Genomic DNA, 12,057 nt, shown 5'->3' with positions numbered 1-12,057 from the left:
TTGTGCCGGGTGTATGATAGGGCCCTCAATATGTAAATCACTGAAGCAGTTATATATTCTTTCCACTCAGATGCAAACGATTGAGGGTGTTTCAAAATAAATCAAATTTTGCATGTTTTCTTGGCATTTTAGCATGTTGCTACACAGTTGAAAGGTGAATCTCAGATCGCTTAGAAAAGTAACTGCACATCTCTCCTCAACAAGTTGCAGAGTTTGAGGGAGTTGACTTGAGTAGCACATATCATGAGGGACGAGTTGTGCTGCGACATTTAGTTCAAAATCCTAACCCTGAGTAATGCTGATGTATGTAAATGGTTAGCGCTGATTCTGAAAGCATTTGAACCTCAAAACCCCTTCTTGTTCCCCATTAGTGTGTCTTCAGGATGAATAAACCGAATTAAACAGCCTAATTGTGAACGGTCAGTGTGGCTTTTGTTTCAGACAGAATGGAAAGAATCAAATGAAGGGATTTGGTCTTTCAATTATTCTTAAATACCCTTCATACCCTTTTATGTGATAAGTCAAATTAAACTTCTGTTCATTTGCAAATTCTGTCTTTTTTCATTTTAATATGTCCCTGCTTTTTTGCTTCTCTAATTAAAGCCAATCTGTTTTTGCCAGGCATAATTTGTCTCAAGCATGAATAATTCATTCACGGCCTTCTCTTTGCAGCAGCAACAGTGAGAAACATAGAGCAGAAGTATAGAGCTGTCCTTATTTGATTGGTCTGGCTAAATCTTTTTTGTTTATGAGCAATTTCTTATACTACAGGGCTGTTGAATGCTTGAATCTGATTGGTTGACAAATGTTCTAAGGCGTGTAATTATTTTCAGGGAAACGCACGGTCCAGGCAAGACTTGTTCCATATCACTTCACCAAATGATTTCAGTTATTTCAAAAGGTCCTTACAGCCTACAGCAGCAAATTAAACAAAACCCACGACACTGACCAATAAAATAAATAAATATAGTAAACAATAGAATAAAAAGACAAATTATTTCCATGTTTAATTGGCACAAAATTACATTTTGTTATGTCCGGAAAGCACATCCGCTCTTTCACCCGCTCTCTCTCACACACATTCAGTATGGACACAAACTCATACAGAAACGTGTTATTAGCACTGCTCTGATGATTTCATCATTAAAATAGTTTAGCAACCTAAGATACATGACTTTTCTCACTAGCGAGGTAATAATGCTGCTGTTCTTGAAGCAGATAAACTTACAGTTTCACTATTATTAGAGAAGCTGCTGCCGAACACTGCATTTGACCCAGCAAACACAGAACGTTCACCTAACGTTAGTATTTGGTTCTCCCCTTCTTTTCTTTTTTTAAACTAAATAATAACGTTCTAGGAACATTCTTTTTAGGCTTTATTTTTTGCAATCATAAAATGACGTTCCCAGAACGTTGCAGGGATGTTATTTTTAAAGGTGCCCTCGAATGAAAAATTGAATTTATCTTGGCATTGTTAAATAACAAGAGTTCAGTACATGGAAATGACAGTGAGACAGTGAGTCTCAAACTCCATTGTTTCCTCCTTTTTATATAAATCTCATTTGTTTAAAAGACCTCCGAAGAACAGGCGAATCTCAACATAACACTGACTGTTACGTAACAGTCGGGGTGTACGCCCCCAATCTTTGCATATGCCAGCCCACGTTTCCAACATTATAAAAGGCATTAGACAAGGGCAGCCAGTATTAATGTCTGGATGTGCACAACCGAATCATCAGACTAGGTAAGCAAGCAAGAACAATAGCGAAAAATGGCAGATGGAGCAATAATAACTGACATGATCCATGATAACATGATATTTTTAGTGATATTTGTAAACTGTCTTTCTAAATGTTTCGTTAGCATGTTGCTAATGTACTGTTAAATGTGGTTAAAGTTACCATCGGTTATTACTGTATTCACGGAGACAAGAGAGCCGTCGCTATTTTCATTTTTAAACACTTGCAGTCTGTATAATGCATAAACACAACTTCATTCTTTATAAATCTCTCCAACAGAGTAGCATTAGCCGTTAGCCACGGAGCACTATCAAACACATTCAAAATCAGAAGTAAACAATATAACAGTATACAATACTCACATAATCCGACACATGCATGCCGCATGCATGACGAACACTTTGTAAAGATCCATTTTGAGGGTTATATTAGCTGTGTAAACTTTGTTAAGGCACTGTTCAAGGCAAGCACGAGCTCCGTGGGCGGAGAGCACGGGATTTAAAGGGGCCGCAGCATAAAATCGGCGCGTTTATAATGATGCCCCAAAATAGGCAGTTAAAAAAATTAATAAAAAAAAATCTATGGGGTATTTTTATCTGAAACTTCACAGACACATTCAGGGGACACCTTAGACTTATATTACATCTTTTAAAAACATAATCTAGGGCACCTTTAAGTAGCCTAAAAATAGGTTTGTTCCCTAATTGTTATTTTTAGGTTATTATTTTCCAACCATAAAATCGAACACTGCAGGGAGGTTATTTTTAAATAACGAATGTATAAATATGTAAGAATAAACATGATGAACTGAGGGTAGGGGAATGTTAGAATTACGTTAGGGGAACGTTAGAGTAACGTTATACAAACCAAAAACTAATGTTCTATTTCTGTTAAGAAAACTTTCCTGGCTAACCAAAAAACAAACTTTAAAAAAGAACGTTCTGGGAACCAAAAACTAACCTTCTGAGGACGTTAGTAGTTCACACTTAATCTCTCTCTCTCTAATAACTGCATTAATAACTGCATTAGTCTACTATCAGTGGCTGAAGCTTCCTTTACTAGCTGTAAAATGACATTATGGAATTAGCAATGGAGACGTGGGATGAGATGCGTAAGAAATTAGTCCTACACAAAAGATCATTTTAAGGACAAAAACCTAATAAATGTCTTCAAATACAACATCTGATCAATGTCTTGATTTGTGGTAACCATAGTATAAGCTGAATAATTGACCGCTTTGCCACCTTGGGTGTGCATTATGTTCTAATAATTAAATGGCCCGTCATAAATTATTCCTAACTTAATAGACATGTGCATAATATATTGCCATCAATCTCTGGGTTTGTCGTGTTATTTACTTAATCTCAAATGCCTCTGGCACAAGTTTGTCCCAAAATATATCTGTCATCAAAGTTGCGCCCAAGAGCCAAACTGAAGCTGCACTTAAAAGAGCAACATTGGCTTCTTATTTTCCACAGCTTTCAGGCACTAAGGGGTAATAAAAATTATTTCTTCTGCAAATATGACACAACCTACAGTGGTGTGATGCATCTGTGTGGGTAATAAGACTTCTTTTGAATGCACAGTTTCTAATTTTATACTACGCCTCTTTGTCTTTGACAGGGCTTTTTTTGTTATCTTTTGCAGGTGGACATTTTACTGTTTACGATGTGTATGTGGGTCACATTAAAGGGCTCCATTTACTTACAGAAACTAACAATTCAATATGTAAATTGCTGACGCAGTTATATTTTTCCACTTGAGAGTGTGTAAATTTAAAGTACATATGAGCAACATTTGCATGTGCAAAACTCACCGCCATTTTGCTAGGCCTTACTGTGAGGTTCTGGGCATTTTTGGCATGTTGTACAGATTCTAGGTTTTTGCAAGGGTGTTCTGGGCATTTTAGCATGTTGCTATGCAGTTTCTAGGTTGGTGTGATGTATGTGTGTAGCTAATAAGACTTCTTTTGAATGCACAGTCTCTAACACTACACCTCTGGTCTTCATCATTGTCCTTTCCAGGTGGGTGCCATGCACTGGCGGACAGGCGACCCCACACTTCCCGTCTCGGTGTGTAGCGTGCCTTGCCAAATGGGTGAAAGGAAGAAGATCGTGAAGGGTGTACCCTGCTGTTGGCACTGCGAGCGATGCGAAGGCTACCACTTCCAGGCCAGCGAGTTCAGCTGCGAGCTTTGTCCGTATGAGCAGCGTCCAGACCGCAATCGCACCGGCTGCATCCCCATCCCGATTATCAAACTCGAGTGGCACTCGGCTTGGGCGGCCGTGCCAGTGTTTGTTGCAGTTCTTGGCATCCTGGCTACAAGTTTTGTGGTGGTCACTTTCGTACGTTACAATGACACACCCATCGTCCGTGCATCCGGCCGAGAGATGAGCTACGTGCTGCTGACGGGTATTTTTTTGTGCTATGCCATCACCTTCTTGATGATCGCCACGCCGACTTTGGCTGTCTGCTCCTTCCGGCGTGTGTTCCTAGGTTTGGGCATGTGCTTCAGCTACGCGGCTCTGTTAACCAAGACCAACCGCATCCACCGCATCTTCGAACAAGGCAAGAAGTCGGTGGCCACGCCGCGCTTCATCAGCCCCGCTTCCCAGCTGGTCATCACCTTCAGCCTGATCTCGGTGCAGCTGCTCGGCGTGTTCGTGTGGTTCGCCGTTGATCCGCCTCACACGGTCGTGGACTACGGCGAGCAGCGCACGTCCGACCCAGTGAAGGCCCGCGGGGTTCTCAAGTGCGACATCTCGGACCTGTCGCTCATCTGTTCGCTGGGCTACAGCATCCTTTTGATGGTCACATGCACTGTTTACGCCATCAAGACCCGCGGTGTGCCAGAGACCTTCAACGAGGCCAAGCCAATTGGATTTACTATGTACACTACCTGCATCATTTGGTTAGCTTTTATACCCATCTTCTTTGGCACCGCACAATCGGCAGAAAGGGTAAGTGAGATTTATGAAATCTGTAACTAAATGCACTAGAATCCTCAATGTCATTGCAAATAATTACTTTTTATAGTGAATATGTGAGCCCTGGTTGTTCTCTGATTTTTGGTAAGAACTGGCATGAATATTTCAGTACTCAGAAGGTACAGCAATGAGTATTTTGTTATCATTTTTAAAAATATTTTACACTCCAGAATTTTTGCTTTTAAATTTTTTTTTTGGGGGGGGGGGGGGGCATTTAAGTAGGGACTCGATGGGAGGGACTTCATGGGAGTGGGTGGGGCTAAAGAGATGTTTTTGCACATTTACTTGTTTCAACTCTATGATTGGTGGAATTTTCAGTACAGCATCATGGGTAATGTAGTTTTTCACCACGAATTCCACTGTTAAACACGATTACTTTAAAACTAAGTTGAAGGATGACCGCTACAACAGGAGCAAATACTATTAATTGACAACCTCAAAGCTCACAGTAAGGCTGTCTTTAAAGGTTTATAACTTATGTTTAAAAAAAACAATCGCCCTATTGAGAAAATGAATCGTTGAGTTTCAGAAGTTTTTACTTCTGGAACCCGACTGTTGCACTCTATTGGCGAAGTCACACAGTCCGACGGACTGTTAAAAGCGCAGTAAGCAATTTCTGAGAAAAGCTGTTGATATTTGAAATCTCCAAAACAAGCACGCCTCTACTCAAAAGTATCACACCCCTGTCTTGATAGCTCAACCCCGTATACTGTTGTCATACACAGTTGACATATATTCAGCGCTTCCGTGTTTACGTCCGAACGCCGGCTCAGTATTGGCCGATGCCAGGGGTCGGCAACCCAAAATGTTCAAAGAGCCATATTGGACCAAAAAAAACAAAAAACAAATCTGTCTGGAGCCGCAAAAAAATTAAAAGCCTTATATAACCCTTATATGAAGGCAACACAGGCTGTAAGTGTATATTAGCTATATTAGCCTACTATCAAAATGACTAAGTAGGCTACAAATACATAATGAGGTATTCCCGAGGTATATATTTAAAAACTGCTGAAAGCTACAGAAAAAGCAAATGGATCGGTGCAATTCACAGAAACAGCTGGACTCCAGGCAGAGAAACATGGATTTGCATTTATCATTTTGTGTCAAATTGTTGGATTTTGAGGTAAAATCATTCCATATATATTGTATTGTTATATATTATGTTGACAAATCATCAATTAAATATTTTCCATCTTATATTCTGCATAATTGTGCGTTTTAAAATAAACACTGACAAAAACTATACTATAAAACTATATATATTTTAGGGCTGGACAATATGACGATATATATAACATTGATATAAGTGATTACGCGGATTTAAACCTACCTATATTGTAGTTATATAAAATATTCACAGGCAGATTTGCTTTATGTATTTCCCCAGCGTCGAAATCAGGCACATATAAATGTCAGGAAACACGACTCCTGGCTGTATGTCAATATCCATGGATTAGGTTTATTTGACAAGTTGTAAGGAACACATTCAATTCCAACCTTTAGTGTAATTCGTTAGTTTTACTCGCGTTTTCGCAGTTTCCCCTATTAAATCCAGTCACGCAGCAGGTTCTTTTGCCACTCAGTCCAGCTGAGGGAGCGCGCTTTCGGCGGGAAAGTGACGTCGATGCATACCCTCGCGCCGCGCTGAAACCTTTACAGTCTATGGCTGAAACGTGTGTCGCAGGCTATGACGCAAATCTTCATTGACAGAAATGTTGAAATTTAATATTATACACATTTTTACAGCATTGGAAAACGTTAAAAATGTGTCATGTTTGTCCTCCTACAGAAACCATATGAAAACAAAAAATATTTTTCCATTTTCATACATTTTTGAAAAAGCTCCAGGGAGCCACTACGGGGGGACGGCCTCCGGCCGATGCTGTTCATGTGAGCATCATGACGCATGCGTGTGATGCTGACGCAGGAGCCGGCCAATAATAAGCTAGCATTCTGAAGTAGAACCTGGAAGCGCTGGACAGCATAGGGGAATGACAGGGGAGAGACGAATTTGTTGAATAAAGTCGTTATTTTTGTTTTGTTTTTTTAAACTACATGGTTCTTCAAGAAGTCATTTCTCAGATGGTAGGACAAATTTACATACTGGTCAGGAGGCATGATTACTAATGTTATTTTTTAAATTAATAATGCCACTAAACTGAAAATACCACAAAATGAAAAGTTTGTTCCAAAGAAATTCAGTTTTATTGCTTATCTAGTTACCGCGCATCTGATTCTCAAGTCCTCCTGTTGGCTTTAAGGATGTGGCGCGGCACTGCGAATGTTTGTTTCTGTGCGCGTGAGCTATAGGTGGCAGAATATTGCTGTGGGCTACAGATAATAACATCACCTGCTGGTTACCCTTTCACCTGACCCAGCATGTGATAGCCTCAGAACATTTCACATGTTAAAAGGCTAACATAAAGAAGCCAAGACCAGGGTTTCACACACTCTCAGGCTGATGGATATTAGCTTCAGGTGCTCTGTAGGAAACAGACAAATGGGTCAGAGGCGATCAGGTGGGTGGCGATATTGATCAGACGATGTGCAACTCAAGAAGCCTCTCTGAAATGTCTGAAGCTTGAGTGAGCAAGACATGCACGACTCTGGATAGCTTCGCCCTAAAAGAAAATTCAGTCCTCATTTGCATTCCAGATGTGTATGCTGTTTGTATTGCACTTTAAAAAATGGGATATAAGTTTGGAACAACATGAGGATGTATAAACAATGACAGAATATTAATTGTTGGATAAAAATGTAGTTTTAAAGCCTTAGAAGTATCATATCTATGCAAACAAGTTATTCAGTGGTTGTTTGAATGCTGAAACTCTGGTGTTTGATTTCCTTTCACAGTGGTTCATGATAAAAGCTCATTATCACATTGCTCTTTAGTCACATTAGCCTCTCACTGTGACTGCTACGCTGTGCGCTAGCCAAGAGAGACAATTATGGATATACCAATTATTCCTTACACTAACAAGCTTATTTATATTCTTATTTAATGCTAGAACTGTGGGATAGATGGCGTTCTATTAACACAGACCCCCAACCCATCGCATTACTCAAGATAAGAAAGCTACGACATGAATCATTTGATAAGGAAAAAAAAACATCTTGTTGAAAAAAATGAGCCGTTTCCTTTGTCACGAATAACAAAACATGGTCTTGAGTCTATATTTATTGAACTATTGTCTGATTGGCAACCACACCAAGCGAAAGGACTTCATAATTGGTTTGTAATGAAAAAATGACTAGGCCTGAATTAATATCATTACAAAGAGTCAATGTCGTATCGGTTGCAGCATTTGTGAAATGAACCACTGTAGAGAAGTAGATAAAACTCCAATGCCTGTAAAATATGTTTCCATTATTAAGAATGTGCTTTGGTTAATGCCTCAAAAATCAATTTGTGTGGATTTTCATTGCGGCGACTATTACCTCTCTATTTTCCACTAGCATAAAGATATCAAGTCTGATACAATCTACCCTCCTGCATTTGAGAATGGTATCAGCCCCAAAAACCAATACGTGCACTTTGACATTTCCAATGCAGAGACTCTGCAGAATCATAAAGAGTCAATAAAGTGCTGCATGAACAGCGGCCAGTGTGCTCACGGCTCCTCAGGAAATCAATGCCTTCCAAAGGTGACTGGTTAAGATAATCACTCCACATATCTGTAGAATCAAATTACGGGGCTCGCATAAATCACTGGCAGATATTTTATTGGGTTTTGTTAAGTTCACCGTGTGACCTGATCTCCATTCGGGAGCCCCGCGCGTTCCTCATATAATTGAAATGCATGGTAAATTGATTTAAGCTTGGGTTATTTAGATTTTTTTGAAGTCTACTTTTGAGGTAATTGAAGTGGGTGAGTCTCTGTAGAACAATATAATGGCTGTTAGCCAAAATTTACAGTATTAACAGTCATGAAGATTCTGTTTTTTCCCCATTATAAAGGGCTGTTTTTGTAATTGTAAAAGGTTGAAGTTGGCTCTGCATGCTGTAGTATCATGTTACAGGTCTCGCATAAACAACTGACAGATCATTTTATTGGGTTTTGTTAAGTTTACCAAGTGACCCGATCTCCATTCGGGAGCCCCATGCAATCCTCATATAATTGAAATGCATGGTAAATGGATTTAAGCTTGGGTTATTTTGATTTTTTTTAAGTAGACTTTACTTTGTATTGATGTAATTGAAGCCGGTGAATCTCTGTAGAACAATATAATGGCTATTATCCAAAATGTACATTATTAACAATCATGAAGATGCCATATTTTCCCCATTATACAGGGCTGTTTTTGTCATTGTAAAAGGTTGAGGTTGGCTCTGCATGCTGTAGAAACATGTTATGGGTCTCGCATAAACAACTGACAGATCATTTTATTGGGTTTTGTTAAGTTCACTGTCTGACACAATCTCCATTCGGGAGCTCGTTTCTCATATAATTGAAATGCATAGTAAATTGATTTAAGCTTGGGTTAATTAGATTTTTTTTTAAGCAATATTTACTTTTTATTGAAGTAATTGAAGCGGGTGAGTATCTGTAAAACAATATAATGGCTGTTAGCCAAAAATTACAGTATTAACAGTCATGAAGATGCCGCTTTTTCCCCATTATACATGGCTGTTTTTGTAATTGTAAAAGATTTCTTAAAAAAAAAAAGATTTGTTAGAGTCAAATTACAGATCTCACATAAATCACTGGCACATTTTTTTTTTAAGGTTTTGTTAAGTTTACCGTGTGACCCGATCTCTATTCGGGAGCCCCATGCAATCCTCATATAATTGAAATGCATGGTAAATTGATTTAAGCTTGGGTTATTTTGATTTTTTTTAAGTGGCCTTTACTTTGTATTGATGTAATTGAAGCCGGTGAATCTCTGTAGAACAATATAATGGCTATTATCCAAAATGTACATTATTAACAATCATGAAGATGCCGTATTTTTCCCATTATACAGGGCTGTTTTTGTCATTGTAAAAGGTTGAGGTTGGCTCTGCATGCTGTAGAAACATGTTATGGGTCTCGCATAAACAACTGACAGATCATTTTATTGGGTTTTTTTAAGTTCACTGTCTGACACAATCTCCATTCGGGAGCTCGTTTCTCATATAATTGAAATGCATAGTAAATTGATTTAAGCTTGGGTTAATTAGATTTTTTTTTAAGCAATATTTACTTTTTATTGAAGTAATTGAAGCGGGTGAGTATCTGTAAAACAATATAATGGCTGTTAGCCAAAAATTACAGTATTAACAGTCATGAAGATGCCGCTTTTTCCCCATTATACATGGCTGTTTTTGTAATTGTAAAAGATTTCTTAAAAAAAAAAAGATTTGTTAGAGTCAAATTACAGATCTCACATAAATCACTGGCACATTTTTTTTTTTAAGGTTTTGTTAAGTTTACCGTGTGACCCGATCTCCATTCGGGAGCCCCATGCAATCCTCATATAATTGAAATGCATGGTAAATGGATTTAAGCTTGGGTTATTTTGATTTTTTTTAAGTGGCCTTTACTTTGTATTGATGTAATTGAAGCCGGTGAATCTCTGTAGAACAATATAATGGCTATTATCCAAAATGTACATTATTAACAGTCATGAAGATGCCGTATATTTTCCCATTATACAGGGCTGTTTTTGTCATTGTAAAAGGTTGAGGTTGGCTCTGCATGCTGTAGAAACATGTTATGGGTCTCGCATAAACAACTGGCAGATCATTTTATTGGGTTTTGTTAAGTTCACTGTCTGACACAATCTCCATTCGGGAGCTCGTTTCTCATATAATTGAAATGCATGGTAAATTGATTTAAGCTTGGGTTAATTAGATTTTTTTTTGAAGCAACATTTACTTTTTATTGATGTAATTGAAACAGGTGAGTATCTGTAAAACAATATAATGGCTGTTAGCCAAAAATTACAGTATTAACAGTCATGAAGATGCCGCTTTTTCCCCATTATACATGGCTGTTTTTGTAATTGTAAAATATTTCTTAAAAAAAAAAAAAAAAAGATTTGTTAGAATCAAATTACAGATCTCACATAAATCACTGGCACATTTTTTTTAAGGTTTTGTTTAGTTTACCGAGTGACCCGATCTCTATTCATGAGCCCCATGTATTCCTCATATAATTTTAAATGCATGCTATTTATTTTATTTATGCTATTCAATTTATAATTGATTTAAGCTTGGGCTATTTTAATTTTTTTGAAGTCAAGTTTTGAGTCTCTGAAGAACAATGTAATGGCTGTTAGCCAAAATTTACATTATTAACAGTCATGGAAATGCATTTATTCCTCGTGCAGGGCTGTTTTTGAAATTGTAAATGATTTGCCTCAGCTTGCTGCCGGAGCGTGTAAATGCACGTTTCAAGCGGATCAGTGGGTGAAATACATTGATATGCGCAGTAATATTACAACATGATCTGAAACGTGGCAAAGTTCTTAGTAACTGCACTCCTGTTATGGTAATCCTCTCGTGGGTGTAAGCATATTCTCGCTGGAGCGTGAAATATTGTACTATTTTTCTGTGATGAATGATGTTATGAAGATTTAAGTTTGCATAAGGAATATTATAACTGAAATAACACAAGCAACTTGCACCTCCTGCGCAGTAATTTCAATTACTCTATCCGAGACACCGTACCTAAACTGGATCTTTATGTGACATTTAGATGTTTTTGTTTCACTTAAGTGTCTTTAATTCCTTGAAGGCCAGCTTTGTTCACAATTAGTTCTGCCTTCTTTGTTCTTCAGGGTGTTGTGGATCAAAGACTAAGTGTTTGGTGGTGTTATAATACTAATTTCCTCAACAATCTTTTAAACTTTTTTCCATATTCCATGCCATATTTGTTGTTTTGTTGACCTAGGAAATAATATTCTGCTCTTTAGATCCTGTAAAAAGAAAATCCTCCTCATTTGAACTTTAGAAATGTGCTAGCTTAGGCTATTGCTTCTTATTTGTAATATATCATATCTGTTCTAGACACACACACTATTTCTCCTCCTGTGTAGGATCATGCTGTGCAGAGTGGAAAGCCGTATTACCTCAGATTAGATTAGCTTTAGTTACATTTGCCCTGCTAATATGACGATATACATGAAGCCACAAAAACCACTGGTCATAATTCATCCTCCCCGGCAGCCTCTCAGCTGATGATATTCCTGCCGGTCAAGAGAGTGACTGCCCAGGTCCTTAGTGTGCCACGCGCTGTGCTATTAATCATGGGTAATCTGTGTGCAATGGAAAATCACCTTCACCAGAAAGAAGTCACCATATAGAAGAGGAATAGGAAAGAATAGCTCAAGGTAGTCACAACAGCAAG

General features: G+C 38.2%; 1 protein-coding gene and 1 long non-coding RNA gene across 4 annotated transcripts in view; one reads left to right on the top strand and one right to left on the bottom strand.

Moving 5' to 3' along the window:
- The window catches only part of grm8a (glutamate receptor, metabotropic 8a), a 240,618-nt gene that overhangs the window by 209,854 nt on the left and 18,707 nt on the right, over nucleotides 1-12,057 (top strand). For all 3 annotated transcript variants that reach the window (XM_048154637.1, XM_048154636.1, XM_048154638.1), the window contains exon 9: nucleotides 3,764-4,699. In XM_048154637.1, coding sequence (XP_048010594.1) covers nucleotides 3,764-4,699 — 936 coding nt within the window. The remainder of the gene's footprint in view (nucleotides 1-3,763; nucleotides 4,700-12,057) is intronic.
- LOC125244559 overlaps nucleotides 1-12,057 on the bottom strand; it is a 77,740-nt gene that overhangs the window by 51,168 nt on the left and 14,515 nt on the right. The gene's annotated exons all lie outside the window — the stretch shown is intronic.

The sequence above is a fragment of the Megalobrama amblycephala genome, linkage group LG14 (assembly GCF_018812025.1).
Source record: "Megalobrama amblycephala isolate DHTTF-2021 linkage group LG14, ASM1881202v1, whole genome shotgun sequence".
In the NCBI taxonomy this organism is placed as follows: domain Eukaryota; kingdom Metazoa; phylum Chordata; class Actinopteri; order Cypriniformes; family Xenocyprididae; genus Megalobrama; species Megalobrama amblycephala.
This window is presented reverse-complemented; position numbering and strand designations above follow the sequence as displayed.